The sequence below is a fragment of the Haliotis asinina genome, chromosome 14 (genome assembly GCF_037392515.1).
Source record: "Haliotis asinina isolate JCU_RB_2024 chromosome 14, JCU_Hal_asi_v2, whole genome shotgun sequence".
NCBI classification, from domain to species: domain Eukaryota; kingdom Metazoa; phylum Mollusca; class Gastropoda; order Lepetellida; family Haliotidae; genus Haliotis; species Haliotis asinina.
The window spans coordinates 52,429,651-52,450,733 of NC_090293.1; the positions used below are offsets into that span (position 1 = coordinate 52,429,651).

The window sequence follows — 21,083 nt, forward strand, 5'->3', positions numbered from 1 at the left end:
GCAGTATATCAAGTCTAGCTATAACAAGTACCCACATGTCTCATATAAATGTAACCAGGGGCAGTATATCAAGTGTTGCTATAACAAGTACCCATATGTCTCATATAAATGTAACCAGGGGCAGTATATCAAGTGTTGCTATAACAAGTACCCATATGTCTCATATAAATGTAACCAGGGGCAGTATATCAAGTGTTGCTATAACAAGTACCCATATGTCTCATATAAATGTAACCAGGGGCAGTATATCAAGTGTTGCTATAACAAGTACCCATATGTCTCATATAAATGTAACCAGGGGCAGTATATCAAGTGTTGCTATAACAAGTACCCATATGTCTCATATAAATGTAACCAGGGGCAGTATATCAAGTGTTGCTATAACAAGTACCCATATGTCTCATATAAATGTAACCAGGGGCAGTATATCAAGTGTTGCTATAACAAGTACCCATATGTCTCATATAAATGTAACCAGGGGCAGTATATCAAGTGTTGCTATAACAAGTACCCATATGTCTCATATAAATGTAACCATTGGCAGTATATCAAGTGTTGCTATAACAAGTACCCATATGTCTCATATAAATGTAACCATTGGCAGTATATCAAGTGTTGCTATAACAAGTACCCATATGTCTCATATAAATGTAACCATTGGCAGTATATCAAGTCTAGCTATAACAAGTACCCATATGTCTCATATAAATGTAACCATTGGCAGTATATCAAGTGTTGCTATAACAAGTACCCATATGTCTCATATAAATGTAACCATTGGCAGTATATCAAGTCTAGCTATAACAAGTACCCATATGTCTCATATAAATGTAACCATTGGCAGTATATCAAGTGTTGCTATAACAAGTACCCATATGTCTCATGTAAATGTAACCATTGGCAGTATATCAAGTGTTGCTATAACAAGTACCCATATGTCTCATATAAATGTAACCATTGGCAGTATATCAAGTGTTGCTATAACAAGTACCCATATGTCTCATATAAATGTAACCATTGGCAGTATATCAAGTCTAGCTATAACAAGTACCCATGTGTCTCATATAAATGTAACCATTGGCAGTATATCAAGTCTAGCTATAACAAGTACCCATATGTCTCATATAAATGTAACCATTGGCAGTATATCAAGTGTTGCTATAACAAGTACCCATATGTCTCATATAAATGTAACCATTGGCAGTATATCAAGTCTAGCTATAACAAGTAGCTGTATGTAACATATAAATGTAACCAGGGGCAGTATATCAAATGGAGCTATAACAACTAGTTGCATGTAAAATGTAACTTTGTGTAACAAGTAGCTGTAGGTCACATAATATTAGTTACAATTAGTTACAGTCAACTATCAAGCACTTGCTACGAGTAAAGCCCGGATTCATACTCCAGCGTCCAGGCGACCAATTCCCCTGTGAGTGAGGTGAAATAACCATGAACATTACATGACTCGATGTCCGAAAGTCTCTGACAGCACCAGCTGTTTGCGAACTAAGTCAACATTCCGGGTCCTACCGGCACCATGTGCCATTCACATTTCCATGGAAACGTAAACGTTTGTTGGTCGTCAACAGGTGCTTCCATGAGGGGTTGTCGTATAAACAGTGGAGTCTTGTAACGACCAACCACAGATTAGCTGTAGCAGGTTATCAGGATATACATACACGACAGTCTTTCCATGATACGGCATCACTGATGCAAGCGTAATTCCGAAGATTATGATACAAGCAACGATGTAACAAAAAGCTATATATGATACAGCGGGATGTAAGGAACAGTTCCCCCAACTGTTGGTCAACAAACAACAGTATCAGCTACAAACCGCATGCATTTATAACAGGACCAATCAAATACATGTATTTAAAGAATGCGAATGATTCACAAACTTGACACCTGTCTAGCAACGGTCAAGAACGCAGTGTTCGGGAAGTCCATGATAGACTGGCGCTTGTAATAGGTTCTTCTGGCGATTGACCGCTCCTCCGTACCTGACCACTACCAAATATGGCAAACCACTTACATAACGTATCGGACGTTACACAGCGCCATCTGGCGACTCTGACCCACTTCTCCAAGGCTCTCTCGTTCATCATGGTTCGTTGACTTCAAGACGCTCCTTAGTTTGTAATCTGCATTAACTGAAAATCTGGTTAGAAAACATGAATGCCTGAAAACATGAATCTTTGATGTTTAAGCAATGTGTAAAATATTAACTGAATAGTCCTCAGTTAAAACGGAATGCAAGTTTGAATCTGGGTCATGATCAAGCTGTCTATTCTATTCTATTTTGTTCTGGTCTGGTCTGTTCTGTTCTGCTCTGCTCTGCTCTGCTCTGCTCTGCTCTGCTCTGCTCTTTTCTGTTCTGTTTTCTATTCTATAAATCATAATAACCACTGCAATAATCCCCACAACACTGACTTTTTTTTATGAAAGAACGCATTCAAGAGAAAGATTTGCCTAGTCTAATCATGTCTTGTATCTATACGGCATAAATGTTGTACCCGTTGCCATGGCAACTATATCCATGGATGTTTCCATACTATTTCCTCTATTTCATTTCCTATGAATACCGAAAAAAACAGTAAAGTAAAGTTTTGAACCCTAGCTTCTATTGTTATTGATCCGGTCTGCTCGTTCCTCTAAAAGGTCTTAGTACTAAGACTGACCTACGTCTTTATTTCAGTGAGTTAGCGATAACTTCAGCGATAAGACCGCTCTGAGAGGCTCACCTTTTGATTTTTTATTACATTTTATGTTGTGGAAACGCAATCGATCCGTCTTACACATCCATAGTGTGTTTGATTGGAATACATGTGCCCTATGTCATGGAACGATGTCGGTACATATATGTTAGTTTATTTATATACTTTGTCAGGCGTGGCGCTCTTTGATGGTCTAAATATTATGCAATCACTCCTGACAACATGTATCGCCCGAGCAGCGAGCACACTGGCAAATGGTTAATGATTTACACTACATGTAAAACGGTGCATTGGGGTAGTCTAGCGGTTAGGTTATCGCTTGTTATGATGGATACTCGGTTTCTATTCCCCAACTTGCAACCGCGGCGTAAAACTATGTAAATGCGTAATGAAACGTGCAGGTTGTAGCAGGACAGGTGCAACACAGGTGTCTGCCAGGTTGTAGCAGGACAGGTGCAACACAGGGTGGCTGTCAGGTTGTAGCAGGACAGGTGCAACACAGGTGTCTGCCAGGTTGTAGCAGGACAGATGCAACACAGGTGTCTGCCAGGTTGTAGCAGGACAGATGCAACACAGGGTGGCTGTCAGGTTGTAGCAGGACAGTTGCAACACAGGTGTCTGCCAGGTTGTAGCAGGACAGATGCAACACAGGTGTCTGCCAGGTTGAAGCAGAACAGGTGCAACACAGGTGTCTGCCAGGTTGTAGCAGGGCAGGTGCAACACAGGTGTCTGCCAGGTTGTAGCAGGACAGGTGCAACACAGGTGGCTGTCAGGTTGTAGCAGGACAGTTGCAACACAGGTGTCTGCCAGGTTGTAGCAGGACAGTTGCACCACAGGTGTCTGCCAGGTTGTAGCAGGACAGATGAAAGGCTTCATTATTCTATTCTATTCTATTCTATTCTATTCTATTCTATTCTATTCTATTCTATTCTATTCTATTCTAAGTTTGGGTTTTTTTTATACCTATCATCTATTGTTTTTGATCCTGTCTGCTCGTCCCTCTACAAGGCCTCAGTACTAAGCCTGGCCTACGTCTTTATTTCAGTAAGTGAGTTAGCGATGGTCTAAATATTATGCAATCACTCCTGACAACATGTATCGCCCGAGCAGCGAGCACACTGGCAAATGGTTAATGATTTACACTACATGTAAAACGGCGAGGCGTGGTAGTCTAGCAGTTAGGCTATCGCTCGTGATGATGTCTGCCAATCACTAGGAGGACCCTTACATCACGGGGTGTCTGCCAGACAGTAGGAGGACCCTTACATCACGAGGTGTCTGCCAATCACTAGGAGGACCCTTACATCACGGGGTGTCTGCCAGACAGTAGGAGGACCCTTACATCACGAGGTGTCTGCCAATCACTAGGAGGACCCTTACATCACGGGGTGTCTGCCAGACAGTAGGAGGACCCTTACATCACGAGGTGTCTGCCAATCACTAGGAGGACCCTTACACCACAGGGTGTCTGCCAGACAGTAGGAGGACCGTCACATCAGAGGGTATTTGCCAGACAGTAGGAAGACTCTTACATCACTGGGTGACTGCCAGGCATTATGAGGACCGTTACAACACAGGGTGTCTGCCAGGCTGTAGGAGGACCGTATCAACACAGGGTGTCTGCCAGACAGTAGGAGGACCGGTATATCACAGGGTGTCTGCCAGACTGTATGAGGACCGTTACAACACTAGATGTCTGCCAGGATGTAGGAGGTCAGTTGCAACACAGGGTGTCCGACGGGCTGTACGAGGATAGCTACAACACAGGGTGTCTGGCAGGCAGTAGGAGGACCGTTACCACACAGGGTGTCTGCCAGACAGTAGGAGGACCGGTATATCACAGGGTGTCTGCCAGTCAGTAGGAGGACCGTTAGAACACCAGATGTCTGCCAGGATGTAGGAGGTCAGTTGCAACACAGGGTGTCCGACGGGCTGTACGAGGATAGCTACAACACAGGGTGTCTGGCAGGCAGTAGGAGGACCGTAACATTACATGGTGTCTGCCAATCTATAGGAGGACCGTAACAGTACATAGTGTCTGCCAGGCAGTAGGAGAACCGTTACAGCAGAGGCTGAGGTTCCAGCTCGCGGTGTGTCAGCCAGCATTAGAAACATAAGCTTCCCCGTCTCGGTTCACCTAATGACAGTCTCGGCTAAATATACACCGGCAACTTTCTAGAAACCAAGTAACACAGCCTGACCGCATCTGAGTAGCTTCTGTGCCAGCATATCATGTACTGTGCATCTGAATGTAGGCTATGCTAGATATGTTCCACGTGTAGTCTCACACACGGATGAAGACGTATCTGAAATGTGTCTTGCTATCTGTATAACGTATCTGTTTCATGTGTCTCTGATCTGCTATCTCCATGTGACCGAGTTACACATGTGAATCACTATGGAACCTGGGTTAACTTTAATATGTTCTTTTCTCAATCCAAGCAAACACCTCAACCATGGAGATAACAATCTCGGTACCAGCAGCTCCGAAAAGCAGAAGCTTAAATACTAGTCCATGCACAAGTTAACCGCCTTATCTAATGCTTAGTCTCAGATTATATATAAATGTTATAGTAACAAATAAACCTATTTTAATCGAAAAGAAGAACCAGTGAGATGAGAGATCCGGAACGTGAGATAAGATAGACATATTTCATATGTTACTTTAGGACTGTAACGAGACCTGAGCTGTAAGGAAAGAGACTAGTCGATCCGCCTACACTCGTTCCCTAAGAACCGCCTGTGTTTGTCAAGACCTACAATATTGTCTCAATATTCCAGTTTGAAGATATGATCTCTTAACACTCAGAACAAACGTCGGTTTCAGCATTGGTTTAAACAGATAGACCCCCTTTGAGCACAACCGACGTGGATCTACCTATGAACACGTTTTGAGCATATCGCTTAGTTTATGTTAACTTTTCATGGACGCCCTGCTCACAAGTCGGTGTCTAAAGTAGCGGTATAAACTATTTTAAATACTCAGTTACAGAAGTACACACACATGTAAAATTGCTGATTCGACCGTTTATCAGTTTGGGCTTTTTCCAGGGGCCCGAGGTTCACTGACAATCATCAACGTAAACATTTGAGCCTCGCTGGCGTGTTAATTGAGTTACTAAAAACTTATGTTCATCACATGACGTGAGAATTCTCACTGCGTCGATCTAATCACACGGAATAACGTACGAAAATACGGAATACACACGTACCCTGGTGTAGCGCATACATCATCATCATCATATGCATCATCATCATCACCACCACATCATCATCACCATCATCATCATCGTCACCACCCACCACCCCGTATATAACAACAGTGATTATGGTGCCAAATGTGATACACCCCCCATCCCACCTCCTGTTTGTAACATCCGTCTCCAGGTAGCCAACACGCCAGGTGAGCGACCTCTGGTTGCTAAGCACTCCCGCTATTGCTAACGCCGTGACCTTGAGGGAGGTACGGCCTTGGCACTACTTGCACTGAAGTCAAAATGAGTTGAGTAAGCGCTACTTTCTTCAAAAAGTTGGAAGAGGAATGTTTTCGTGTACAGAAGAAAGGTGTAATAGCTGTTACCGATAAGACGCTCATTGTCTCTAACACAAATACACAGATACAAAGTCTTTCTGTATGCCAATACTTGGACTGAATAATGTGTTGATTAACAACAGGTAATTCATCTTAAGGCAATATTTCTATAAGGGCGTGTACCTTCAGATTGCAGAGAAACGCGCTCCACAGATAGAGCTGCTAATTACTACTTATTGCAGGGAAATAAACTTTAGATGGGTTAGTTGATATGAGAATTGTTATTCAATGCAAAGTCTACCCTCTGTGAGTTATGGACGTTTTATGTTTTATTGGCAATAATGCACATGAGTTTCCGATCAAAGAAGAAGGCGTTTCCGGTAATAACACAACAGAACCCTAACCAATCAGAATCCATGCCGATTTTTATAATCAAGACCGTCATGTTTCTATGAACACGTTGTTATAATATATTTCGGAAAAGGAAGTTTGTTAGAAGATACACGCCATTGTTGTAAAAGGAGCTCGAGGCAAAGTTACAAAGATGAGCAAACAGCGCTGCGATCTGTAGAAAGACTAATAAAAAGGAAGACACGTTTTGCTTTTGGTTTTGTTTCTTGTTTTACGCCCCACTCAGTAATTATCGACTTTATGGCGGCAGGCTGTAAATATTCGCTTCTGGACCAGACAACACAGTGGTCAACAGCATAAGCATCGATCTACACAATCGAGATACGATGACAAGCAAGACAGGGCACATTGTCTGCGCTACGTACTGTCCCCGATCATATGACACTTTCGTACTTTTTTCAACTCCCTGAGTCATGCTGCGTCTTAGGCGTCTTGAACGGGAACCCATTTTACAGTTGGGTGAACTGAGACAATGAGGATTTAAGTGTCAAAGGATACAACGCAAATGTGCCCACATCGGGACCCGAATCTAGGTGCTGGGGATCGAACCCGGCCTTCAGTGTGATAGACAGACGCCTCACCACTGCACTGTTGCTCTACACATATGTGGGTAGAATATGTGAAACCCATTTCAGGTTTTCCCTGAGATATCAAAACGAGGCGTCTCAATGACGCTGCCACTCGCTAGACCTACCATGACGCTATCACAAGGCACGAAGCTCATCCTCACCGTAAAGCTGCACTATAAGTAGTGTCAACAGTTTCAGTGTCTCAGCGGCGTGTTGACTTAGTATCCAGCTGAATGCTGTTTCCTGAAGAATTGTTGAAGGTGACTCAGACCGTAACGAAAAACCATTCCAGCAACGGAACCCAAGACCGTCTGTGGCGGAACTCGGATCGCTACTGTCAACCTGTGAGTGAGTGATTAGTGAGTGATTAGTGAGTGAGTGAGCGAGTGAGTGAGTGAGTGAGTGAGTGAGCATGGTTTTACGGCACTTTTAGCAATATTTCAGCAATATCAAGGCGGGGACACAAATGGGCTTCAAACATTATATCCATGTGGGAATCGAACCCGGGTCTTCAGCGTGACGAGCGAACGCTTTAACCACAGCCTCCTCTACCCTTGAAGACTCGGATAAGAACTGGCTATCTGCAAAGATCGATGCCTACAATCACTGGAATGTCTGGTCCAGACTCCACGGTTTGCGGGCGTCTTCATACAGTTGTGATAGTTTTTTGTGCGGCGTGAAGCAACAAACAGCTGGTCGCAGTTGAGTGAATAATATTTTCAAGTGAGTATATGTCTGTGTGATGGGTCATGTGATGGGTATGGATTTTACACACCTTAAACCTCCAGGGAATCGAACCAGGACCTTCACCGTGAGGAACCTTAACCTGTAGGAATCTGTATCGTCAAGGACTAACGACTGACTAATAATCATGTGATAATTATATTTATATGGCGGGGACGTAATCTGTTTTTTGTTTGGTTTGCATTTCACAACACCGTTTTCTTTGTCGTATGACACCTCTTCCAGCAAATTACAGGCATGTCCTCTGTAAGCAATCCAGTGATCGACACAGTGACCATTGGTCTACGATGGCTTGGATCAACCAAGTCGGCGAGCCTGACCAGTTGATCACGTCAGTCGGCTCATTGAAGTATTGGTTGCTGAAGGCCAATTCTAGCCTTTTAATCTTTCTAATCTTTCACTGACTTATTTGGAAAAGTAGATAAAAGCATACTCTTTCACACAGTAGATCTGTGTTTATTGGGACAGTGTGATAGTCTGGTGGTTAAAGTGCTCGCTCGTCACGCCTGTGAAAAACAAGGTTCAGTTCCCTAAATGGGTGCAATGTGTAAAGCTATTTTTTTTTGTCACCAGTCTTGGCGTAAAACTAAATTAACTCGTTCGTTATTTTTATAATCATTGTCCAGTCAGGCGGCATGCAGACAATATACATGATCCATTCACAGAACACCATGTCCACCAACATTCCTAAGGTAACAAGAATCGCAACACTCATATCTCAGTCACACATGCCACACATGAATCATATTACTGAGACAGAACACGTCTGAAACAGAGTATAACAAGTCGGAAGCTGTAACACCCCCGGTGCTTTATCCCTTAACTCTGCACATCGCCTGTATAGTCGGTGTAAAAACACTAACATTATCTGGCCCTCCTCCAAGCACATGCCGCGGCTTGAAATCTTCTGCGAACCCTTCTACAACACTGTGCGGAGCTGTGTGGGAGACTGTCATGGCGGTATTGAAACAGACCGCATATCCAAACACATGGTGCCAATCGTTAAGTGCTAAATGCATTTTCCCAAAATTTCTGTTTTTAAACTGTTGCAACTTTGTTTTCTTTGGATTCTGCCTTCGTTTATGACAAGCTTTGTGCACTCGGTGTACGTATAGCTGTATGCCTCGTCCAGGTTTGGTGTAGCCTAGTGGTTAAAGGTTCGCTCGTCAGGCCGAAGACCTGCGTTCGATTGCCCACATGGGTACATGTGTAAAGCCAGCCGTGATATTGCCGGAATATTGCTAAAAGCTGCGTAAAACCAAACTGACACACTGGTCCAGTTAAAGGAGCACTAGAGGCTCGGAATGTGTATATAAGGTTTTGGTCGGTTCACTTTGATTCGTTCTTGATGACGTCACAAGTGGTCCAGGAGAGAAGGGTAACTGCGTCACAGACACAACCGTTCTAAGCCTTAGTCTGTCCTCGTGGTTGCGTTTACAAGTTCCATCAAATGACCTGTGCAGTGACTACCATCCAGGCCTTGATATCAGAGAGAGCGGACATTCATATCTAGAGTCAGTGAAAGATCGGCCGACCCGTGTACGTCCAGGGTAGAACAGACTTTCAACAGCCTATGCTTTCCATAAAAGGCAACTAAGAAAAGGATCGCTGACTTGGTTGACACATGTCTTCGGTTCCCACTTACGCAGATCGATGCTCAGGTTGTCGATCACTGGATTGTATGGATTGTCTGGTCCATACTTATTCACAGACCACCGCCATATAGCTGGAATATTAGTGAGTGCGGCACAAAATTAAATTCACTCACTGAAAGATCTGGTTTAATTAGAATTGATATAAACGTAGCTTACTGTTATAATACCAGGATGAATGTAGACAGCTCCGAGAATAAAACTTTGAGACTGGCTGTCCTGGAGTGGTATCTGACCATGGAGGCTCTTTGTATTACATCTAGTCCCCTTTGTTTATATATTAGTAAATCAGGTGGTCACTATTCCTGAATGGCGTAAAACAGATACCTCTATTATCACCGATGATTCTAAATATATGATGATCCCTATATTGTCTGGTCCAGACTCGATTTTTGACAGACCGCCGTCATATAACTTGGATATTGCTGATTGCGGCGTGCAACTAAACTCATTCTCTCACTCTAAGTATATGAACAGGAAAAAAGTCAGTTCCTCTTAAGTCAAGTTAGTAAGACGTCTGCCATGATTTGAGTGTCAAACTGATATCAGCATCTTGATTTAACATACAGATAAATACAGTGTATAATTGAATTATATCATGTGTCTGTGTCAGACCAGCGAATAGTTGTCGAAACAGACTTTAGGGCGTGAAAAGTTCACTTCCAGAGCATAGCGCGGCCAAAACAAGTAAACCAGAAGAAAAAAAACATTTTTCAAAACGCTCACATAAAGGTTGAATTTCGTCGAGTTATGCTTCGTTATCTTTAGCTGTGGTCATTAAGATTTCACATTCAGCATGATATATGTTTCTTGTTTCTTTATCAGAAAAGTTACGGAATGCGTGCAAACCTGAGGAATCTACTCAAGACATTTTAAACGGTCACACGTGTCTCTTTTAATGCGAGGTTTTCAGTGGTTGGCAATGTATATTTACAGACTGTGGTTTATGAATGAGTAAAATTTAGAAAAAGATGTATTTTGCTTAGTAAGGAAATGTGGTTGATGGTGAAAATGCATCAGAAAAAGTTCTTGCTCCAAGAACGTCTGTACTTCTGTTGTATAGCGCGGAATCAACTTAGGCCTTCGAGGTGGCTGAGCTATCTAAACTGACGAACAAAAGAAAGTATACAGGTTGTAAGGAAGGATGACAATATATGTATGAACAACTTCTTTACTGCTATGAGAGTGACGTTCCATTGATGAACAGCATGAGGAAGGGGAGTATATACACTGTTTATCATTGATGAAGGTGTTAGAACCGAAACGTCGCTCTCATAGCAATACAGAAGCTGTTCATCCATGTTTTGTCATCCTTCCTTACTGCGACAACTTCTAAATGCCTTTCAAAGAAGTTTCACAAGTTGTGTTTCTTCCAATATGCTAAAAGAACAAAACGTTTTGAAGAAATGGACAATGTTTACATGTGTTTTATTAGCAAATTGACAACAATAAACAGCGATGTGGTGATGACCACTGCAGACGGTAGATACGATACTGGAAGGTCAAGGTCATTCCACACAGCGGTCGGTTGGTCCATGTGAAGTCGTCTTGTCTCTGTGAATCTGCTCATGCTATATCCCAAAGATGTGACTGTTAATGACGTCACCGTCAACATCCGGTTGCGTAAGAGGATAACCCGCAGATAGTGATCCTCTTTGTGAGTTGTGGCCCAGGGACAACTGACAAGATATTTATCAGCATCCAATGCCACTTTTGGTTTGTTGTTGAAAAAGGCCGAGGATAGCACTGAAAAAATGCGTGAGTTCACACTGCTTTCAGCAATATTCCAGCAATATCATGGCAGGGGACACCAGAAATGGGCTTCACACATTGTACCCATGTGGAGAATCGAACCCGGGTCTACGACGTGATGAGCCAACGTTTAATTCACTAAGCTACCCACTGCCCCACACATGCGAGAAGCTCTCAGCGTTACGACGATCTCAACTCGCCTAGTTTCACACAGACTTACGACAGTCGTTGGTCACTTTGTTCAAACGGACTTGACCCCAGAAGTGCCAGGAATATGGCTGAAAGCGGCGTAAAACAATACTCGTTTACACATGATTGCCTGTTACTATATTGTAGAGGACGGTATGCCTGAATATTAGGGTAACCAGCAAGTGAATAAATGTTCTTTTATGTCGCAGTCACCGTTGTATCTATAGTTGCACCACATGTTGTAATTAATCTTATTCTGGGTGAGGCAAACTTGTGATCGAAAACATGAACACCGGCCCCGAGCATGGTGACATGTAGCCTAGCTATCGGACCAAATAAACCCATATTAGGAAAACAGTGTTTGTGTAGTATCTTATGTCAGGCAGTAGCCTGACATGCACATTGATATTACATAGGCGATGGGCACTTGGGGGAGACAGGTCCTTATACCGTTATAGATTGTTCCTCCGTATTTCGTATCTGTTGTCCCGAGATATTGCACGAATACTTCAATTTTCAGTCACCCTCTCATACACAGCCACTCTCAAAACGAGGCTGAAACAAATGTTAGCGTTACAGTAGAAATAAGTTATCTACTTAAAGAACCACATCTTCATATAATACGTATGGTACTTTTTATGACTTCCAAGTCGGAATGTTGCGCATATCTCCAACAATAGATCTCGTTACAGCCATGCAGGATTAAAAAAAACAGTGATGAATATGTGTGCCACTGCTGTCTCCAAGAGATAGCAAGTACCAACTTCTTCAGCACGAAACACCATCACGGCAATTACATGGAAACACGGCGAAGGTGATAACGCTTGTAATATGATCTTCTGTCTTGAACAATCGCAATACACCACAACACCGCAGCTTAGTGTTATAACCCGTCCTTCAAAACGAAAAAGTCGAAAATACGTCATGAATATTCTTGGAGCAGTGGAATTGAATGCACTAAAAAGTTACTGCATTTACTTACCCCCTCACTACCTTCTGTCCCCCCACCCCCTCCTCTCCCCATAGCTCCACCCCCGTCATATCGTCACGTATCTGGAACCTTCATCTCTGTCAACGCCAACCGGCGTAGCTTATATTACGTATATGCCTTCATTATAACGCTAAACTTAATCTCTCCTACCCATACTGACCACATTATCGTACGTCTCCCCCCTCCCCAGCAGGACAACCCCCCTGCCCCAGCAGTGACCAGGCTACCCCCCATTGCGGTGGTGCAGCACCGTCTCAAGTATCCGGGCACATGGCAGACCCCTAGTATGGCCACGTTTAGAGTGTGGTATAAATATAGCGGCGTCGCCCGTCCTCCTGCAGATCGTTCAGTTACTCTCAGCCCTTCAAAGCCTCAGGACTTCTCCGTCGGCTGCTCAACACAAAACCATGGTAAGCACTATCTTCTTTACCTTCAGGACTGTTTCACGCCATCTTACACTTTCCTCTTTAAAAGTGGTTCAAAAATTTAAAATATTTGCCTACTTTCACTTTTTTTCATTCCACAATGATTTAAGTAACGTCAACGTTTTTTCTTAGCTCTATTTGGATTATCAAGGGCATTAAAGGTCATTGGTTAAGTCAACGTTATCACTGGCTTATATTGTTTCTTTATCAAAGACATCATGTCTTATCTAACCAGCTGTAATCTTATGTAGATCCATTGTTGTTGTGTATTTTTTTTCCATATACGTTTATTTCAGATAAATTTCCTTTCAACAATTATAATTAATTTAATGAAATCGTGTCATTGACATATCCCTTTAGCCGGTGGAATGTATTCACGCGACCTAATCTTGTATTCTTTGGGGAATTTTTAATGTATGTTTTTAACTGACTTTCAAGTTCAAGTCACGTGATCGAAAGTGTTTAGCCAAAACCGGCTGGAGGGGGGAAGATGCTCTGTTTATGCGCGCAGAGATGATAAACTCCAGGGGCTGGTATCTCCAAACGCAGTTGTTCGCGCTCGTCTATTTTACGCTCATAATTTATTTGTCTGATAGCCCGTCGCCGCGGGTTGGGTTACAGTTGGTTAAATTCTCTTCTAACAAGATGTACTACTCAAAAGAATTTAAGAACCATCCGATTTTTCCCATTACTATAGTTACTGCCACATTGTGACAGGTTACTTGTTACTACAGATACGTGAAAGAATCTATGCGTTTCTTTTGATTAGTATAGGTTCAATCGACTACATTTACAAAAAGAATTGATTTCGTGAGTTCGACGTTTCGATACAGATTCTTGTACCATTGTTACGCAGGAATGTGTTTGCAGGATTTTTTGCTTGGCGACGGCACAAGAATCTATCGAAACGGCGAAACGAAATAAAAACGTTTGGCAGTGTTGTACTTACAAAATTCTGAAACGCTACACAAGGACGTCAAATGACTGCCGTTATTATGAAAACACGTAACCAAAACACCGTTAATGGTTTTGTTTTTGTTTTTTTCAAAAGCAATCATGTCGTAGCGTAAATGTTACCGAAAGGACGAGAGAGTGAGTGAGTGAGTGAAAAAGTGAGTGGTTGCCTTTGTGAACAATATATTCGTTATTTCACGGTGTCTCCGCGCTATAACGGGAAATATTTCGACGTGATCCAGGTATGGCCGTAGCGTCAATACATGAATGTTTCGTTTAAACATAAATCTCGGTGACGTCTGTAACGACACTCCGTTATGTCGCAATGACCAGGCAGCGTCGACCACCAGAATATGAACTTACTTCACATATTCAGGAACATTCTTACTTCAACAAAACATTCTTGAGTAGCCTGACTCACAGACCCTTAACTATATTATTTTTTCATCCGATCATCACGTCTGTAATACGAACTCATAATGATAAGCAGGTCTAAATTCTCCTTTGGTTCTAAATCGTCCATCTCCCTGTCGGTTTTACGGGGATGTTTGTTTCTGTCCAAGTTGTGGTGATCGTACGTCTCTTCGCTAGGGCTGTACTTATCTTTCAAATGCTGATGTCTTACCTCACGCTTATCTTACACTGTGCACGACAAAACCGATCAACAAAAGTCGGAGAGCGAAGCCTTATCGCCTTTTTCAGACAGCCAAGTGATGAATTTTCCATCCGCAAATATGTGCTATATTTAACTGAATGCTGCCTGTTCTGTATAGTATAAAAGCATCACGATCGTAAGCTGGGCTGATTGATAAGGTTCACCATTGTGCACTATACCAACGCTTAGTCTCTGATTTCATAGCAGCAAACAAATTGAACGGAAGAAAAGCCCCTATCAAATGGGAAATTCAGAACCTGAGGGTATCTGGATTATCTTCATTTAGGGCTTTTGCAGTGCAGGGAGGGCTAGGCAGTGGGGAAAATAATGTGGTTCAGGGACTGTGAGACAGACTACATTGAGTCCAGTCCGTTTTGAAATATTAAATAGCAGGTAAACATACTGAAAGAAATATGTACGAACTTATACTACATTCGGTGCTCATCTTCAAGACCTACAGGATCACACCTTGGATCTATAAACAAACGGTAGCTGGCATATCATCTGAGTATGAAACTCGATACAGTAGCGCACATCACCGTGCCGTTTCACCTCTTCCAGTACCCAACATGTGTGATCCCTTTCAAGAACGATAACATCAAACCATTCTGTGAGTCTGTGAGTTTGTTAATTACAAATGGTTCGGTAAGCAGATGCCATATAAATAAGGTGCTGATCCGCGTAGGTGCGCTGTTTCTTCTAATGAGCCTTTAGCAGACAACGTTAAACAAAGAACTTGGGTATTCCTACGCGTTGGCACTACTTCCCTCTCTGGCAGTTGACTGGTTGTCGGGGGGAGGGGGACGGGGATCGGATTACCGCGTCCCTCATTCCACTTCCAAACATGTGCTGCTGGGCAAGTAATCAACGGCATACACAAGTCACACTAACACATTAGCTTATTACCGGCTATAGCTTGTTTCTGAAATCCATGCGCTGGATGCATCCCAGAAAATAGTCACTTCGCCACCATGATAGTGCACTGAGGCACCGGAATGAGGTTAATGGATACAGTGTTGAGTAAATAAGTGGGCGTTCAGCTTTTCGGAAGTTTGTGTTCAGGTATTGTACTATTAAGTCAAATTTATGTTTGAGTTTGAATCAGTTTGGGGTTCCCTTTGTCATATTCCAGTCCTTAACATTATATATGATTATGAATTCTGAGGATAAACATTAGCTATCACCTTATACACAGGTTCATGTTGTTATGGTCACGTGCTAGTGTGAGTGGATTGGCAACTTAATAATTTTAGGGTTTTTTGAGGTGTATGATGCTGTTCATTACGATCTGTGAGATATTGCTCTGACAGTAACGATGATCGTTAGGGAGATATTGCTCTGACAGTAACGATGATCGCTAGGGAGATATTGCTCTGACAGTAACGATGATCGCTAGGGAGATATTGCTCTGACAGTAACGATGATCGCTAGGGAGATATTGCTCTGACAGTAACGATGATCGCTAGGGAGATATTGCTCTGACAGTAACGATGATCGCTAGGGAGATATTGTTCTTACGGTGGCGATGATCGCTAGGGAGATATTGCTCTGACAGTAACGATGATCGCTAGGGAGATATTGTTCTTACGGTGGCGATGATCGCTAGGGAGATATTGCTCTGACAGTAACGATGATCGCTAGGGAGATATTGTTCTTACGGTGGCGATGATCGCTAGGGAGATATTGTTCTTACGATGGCGATGATTGCTAGGGAAATATTGTTCTTACGGTGGCGATGATCGCTAGGGTTATACTACTAAGAGGGTAACAGTGGTTGTTAGGGAGATATTGCTATGGACATAAGAATGGTCTTTATCGGTCTTTATCGTGCTGTAAAGGTAATTATATAACGGTGGTGGTTGGGGAGATAGTACCCTGAAAGTAACGATGGTCGATTGGAAGATAGTGCTCTGAAAGTAACGATGATAAGAAGATAGTGCTCTGAAAGTAACGATGGTCGATAGGAAGATAGTGCTCTGAAGTTAACGATGGTGGTTAGGAAGATAGTGCTGTGGCGTTAACGATGGTTGTTTGGGAGACTGTGCTGTCATGGTGGAATGCTCCACCAGTGAAGACGAACAGGAGGTGCTGCTCTTACTGTGGGCCACGTTGTAAGGGTGCCATTGTCTTGACGGTAACGCCGGTTGCAAGACAACGTCAGGTCACCTCCGTCATAAACAATTACGTTTTCGACGTTGTTCATGCTGTAAATATTTGGTACAAGAGATAACACACATGCATAGTGTGGCAGAGTCGTCGTCCCTCGGACACGGGTGGCCGTGTATTTATTGCCCTTTTGTCACACCAGGATCCGATGGTTCTAGGTCTGTCACTCTGATACACGATCCGCCAATACCTTTAGCGTAACGTGACAAATACCTTCAAAATGGCGTTGAACCAACCTTCTTAAAAAAGAGTAATATCATTGTAATAAATACATCTGTTAAGACCTAAGGTAGAAATGACTTTTAGCAACCAATGTTTGTCGAATTTAATGAATAACCGGATCGGGTACTGACTGACTTAATTGCTTGATGTCATCGTATTCCAGTCGGATGTCAGCTCAGTCACTAGATCGTCCTGTCCAGATATAAGTATTTATAAATGTATAGCTAGAATCTCATTTGAGTGGGACGTCAACAAAAGCGAAACTATGTTAATGTAAACTCCGAGGTCCGTGTGTGTAAACAAACCATGTACGTGCAATCTTAACGCGCGTTAGAGGTCGATAGTCGTTTTGAATTCTCGAGCTGTACATGCATCCAAACATCATCCCTTGTACAGGTATCGTGTTTGTCTCCTCGAGGGGTTCAATTTCCCCGGCATGCGAGGTATCCTCAGTACCGTAGCAGGCACATGGATCTAATTACAGCTTACCCTCCCCCCGCCCCCTCCCCCCGACACAGTAACTAACGCGTGGTGTGTGCCGCTGCAACAACTACTAACGCCGTCTGTCAGAGGCAACAGTAGCGCTGCCTGTCGTGCGTGGGGTTCGCTGCCAAGACTTTCTCCGAGCTTTTTTACCAACTTTGCCGCCTTTAGCAGCTCGTTACAAGAAAGTGTTACCACGGCAACGGAGTAGTAGGAGGTTAAAATGATACTATGGTTGAGAGTTTGGGAATGAAAAAACACCTGTTCTCATATAGTTATTAAACAGTGGCGAATTAGCTTCTGTAAGCGCGTTACTGTGATAGGCAGCGTTGTTTCAGCGTTAATCACAAACATTACGTGCCATTATCAGGACATTATTGTCTGTTGGCCAACAACAAACGCGTTAGCGTTCTTCTAATAGCTTTCAAATACAGGTATAAAGACTCACAGAATCATTTTTTTTTATATTTTGAATGAAATCATTTCAGGGTAATGTTCTAGAGTCTGCTTTTCTTCACATCAAAGGGTTCTTAACGTGATTCTTTGGTTGCTGATCAAAACCAAAGTAGCAACTCGTTTTCATGGCTTTTCTCTGTTACAAGGGGATATTGTTACGGTATTTCTTTAGAATCGAAACATCTGTCTGTGGCGTCTGATAACTAATATTCTACCTCTATTTTCAGCCCGAATTATCACGAGACGAAATTGAGGAGGTCACCGAGGTGTTCGACCTTTTCGATTTCTGGGATGGTCGTGATGGTGCCGTCGATGCTGCCAAGACCGGCGACATGTTGTACTGTCTGGGCCTCAACCCCACAATGAGCACCATCATGAAGAATGGTGGTGTTCAAAAGTTCGGAGAGAAGAACTACAAACTGGAGGAGTTCCTGCCCATCTACCAGACCGTCATGCAGATCAAGGACACAGGCACCTACGCCGACTTCATGGAGGCTTTCAAGACATTCGACAGAGAGGGCCAGGGCTTCATCTCATCTGCTGAGCTGAGGCACGTTCTGACCTCTCTGGGAGACAGATTGTCAGACAACGATGTTGATGAAATCATCAGGTGCACAGACTTGAGAGAGGATCTGGAGGGCAACGTCAAGTACGAGGACTTCATCTCGAGAGTTATGGCCGGACCCTACCCTGACAAATAAACGCACAATAAAAACACTCTCCAAACAACGTCTCACAATTTTCATGACTTCCACGTTGGTCTGTTATATAAGGTCAACCAAAGACGTTACCTTCATCTAAACATTATCAAAAGCTCTGTCACAAGAGCAAAGATTAACTCCACTCCGCGGCCCGCTTCTGTGCAATGTCCCTGAGAAGGTCATGTCTTGGACTGAAATTGTGAAACCAATGGCATTTCGTGACACAGGCAATGCTGCTCTGTTCAACCAATCAGCAACGCCGTCTTTCGGCCCTCAGGTTGTGAGACTTGCGCCTCTATGATGTGATCTATGTGTAACTTGATACAGCTCAGTGTATATACATCCTAATTTATTTACATGGGAAAATGTACATATCTAACATGTCTGGTGAAGGTTATGGCGTTAAACTGTGCAATGAAATTCCCCGATTAAATATTTAGTCTCGAACCACCATTTTTGTTGTGTTGAGCTCCTGTCTGGAGAATGTGTGATCTGCTCATTATGGCTGTGTGACGCATAATAAAGTCGGTTATCACGAACCCACTACGTATTCGTTGTATCGGTAGTAAAGAACCTGCTATAAATATTCATGCACGAAAGTTAAGCGCCACTATTTTCATAGAGTCTTGATTTCACAACTGAAGATCAGAAATACAAACTATAAATGTTTATGACTGAATTAGCCTTCCATAGATTCTTGAACCTAAGATCGTCAAGATATGACAAGGAAAACGTTCTGCACGTGCAGCTCCATTCCCCTACCATCTGAATCTTGAAAATGAAGTTTCACACACTTGGTTTCACCGGTCTGTTGTGAGATTCTCCTTTCGCTTTAGAGTTATTAAATCATGGTGAGGAGAAAGTTAACTACCGCTGAGAGATGGCAGGTGATAGGCATGAAAAATGCTGGTATGTCATACAGGGCCATTGCAAGGCAAATGGGACGTCATCACAGCGTCATCACCCGTTTAGTTGCCAAACATAATCAAACCAATGATGTCAATGACAGTCATAGATCTTGTTATGATAGTTACCATTGAGTATCCAAAGTAGCAGATCACAAAAATAGTGGATGGCCCTTAACTTTTGTGCACGTGTATATTTGCGCACGGCATACTGACAGTAGACAGGGTATATATTCAGGGTGTTAAAGTATCCTTTCAACTCAGCATAGCGAACATACATACGTTCCGTGAGTGGACGATTTGTTGTGGTTGATTTAGCATTGTTTCAGCAACATTACGATGGGTACCAACGTAGGGAATCGAACACAGGACGAGCCAACTATTTTACCAGTAATTCTCTATTCCATACACCCTGACACTGCATTGCATAACATTGTATGTTTGTCATCGTCGTTACATAGTTCAGATAGCATGTTGTTATCGACGATGACCGATTTAGATGTAGTTAAGTACCTGGGCTTCCAATTCTTGTCATTGTGGCTTAAGGCTGTACGGAGAGTTGCCCTAAATTGCATTGTAAATACTGGATTTCATCCTGAATTGCCTCCCGTGGACTGGCTTGGAAACGCCGATTATGGGTTCGACGCCCGGTTTTTTTGTCTGCACCAAGTCTGTGGCCGTGGGTTTTATTAAAGTGGTACACTCTAAGGCGTTTCGTACGTCATACCGTTTACATCAAGGTCACGTGACACGATATGACTCGGATACAGTTGCCCTCAGCGTTGTGGCAATATCACTCACTTACTATTTACTGTTAGCAACGCTCACAGACCTTGGCATGTCATTAACACATATACACATGTAACACCAAACTGACAAATCTTGGTGAGTAAAAACATTTCCGTTTTGGCTTTAATCAAGATGGTAAACAGGTCAACAGCTGTCTACATCTACTGTGTTCTGATATTCACTTGTTTACATGTTTTCTTGTTTAAGATCAAACCTCTCCCATGTCCACATCCCAACTAATCATGTTTCACGCCTGGACACAGTCCACAAGTCCATGTGTTGAAAACAATTTCTTGTGACCTTGACCTTGACTCTTGGACTACGATTGGGCACTATGGTACAGAGCTCCGTTTCAAAAAGCTCTCGTAAGCGAAACATCTCGCAACTTCTCTCGCAGCATTTGTACCTCCTGTACTGAACAAAGGAAGACCTTGAGCATATGAGAATTGTATGAAAGGGAGCCCAGGTCTGAAGGCGATTCAATAAGTCCACCTTACATGCAGAAAGCATGCCTCCTTTTGACATCACATGCACACGGAACTCTACGCGGTGCAGTTACAATACTTACCAAGGAATAATGCTTAGTTTCTGGCACAGGTTGTCGGCAGGAGGTACAGTAGATTTTGAGAAGAAGATGTAAACTGTATAAAGTCGACAAACTAGTCAGTTCGAGAAGGAGCGAGTGTATTTCTCTGTAGCGACACTCGTGTCATGCATAGGGATCTTTGGTCTGAATTCTACGCCGTTACTTTAACAACTCACTTACC

At 42.9% G+C, this 21,083-nt stretch overlaps 1 protein-coding gene across 1 annotated transcript; it reads left to right on the forward strand.

Annotated features, from left to right (window-relative positions):
• Positions 1-12,686: 12,686 nt before the first annotated feature.
• Positions 12,687-19,161, forward strand: LOC137261309 (myosin essential light chain, striated adductor muscle-like). The gene is made up of 2 exons (XM_067799038.1): positions 12,687-12,970; positions 18,149-19,161. Exons 1-2 carry the CDS (start codon positions 12,968-12,970, stop codon positions 18,620-18,622), a joined length of 477 nt encoding a protein of 158 aa, XP_067655139.1. The 5' UTR covers positions 12,687-12,967; the 3' UTR covers positions 18,623-19,161.
• The last annotated feature ends 1,922 nt before the right edge of the window (positions 19,162-21,083 follow it).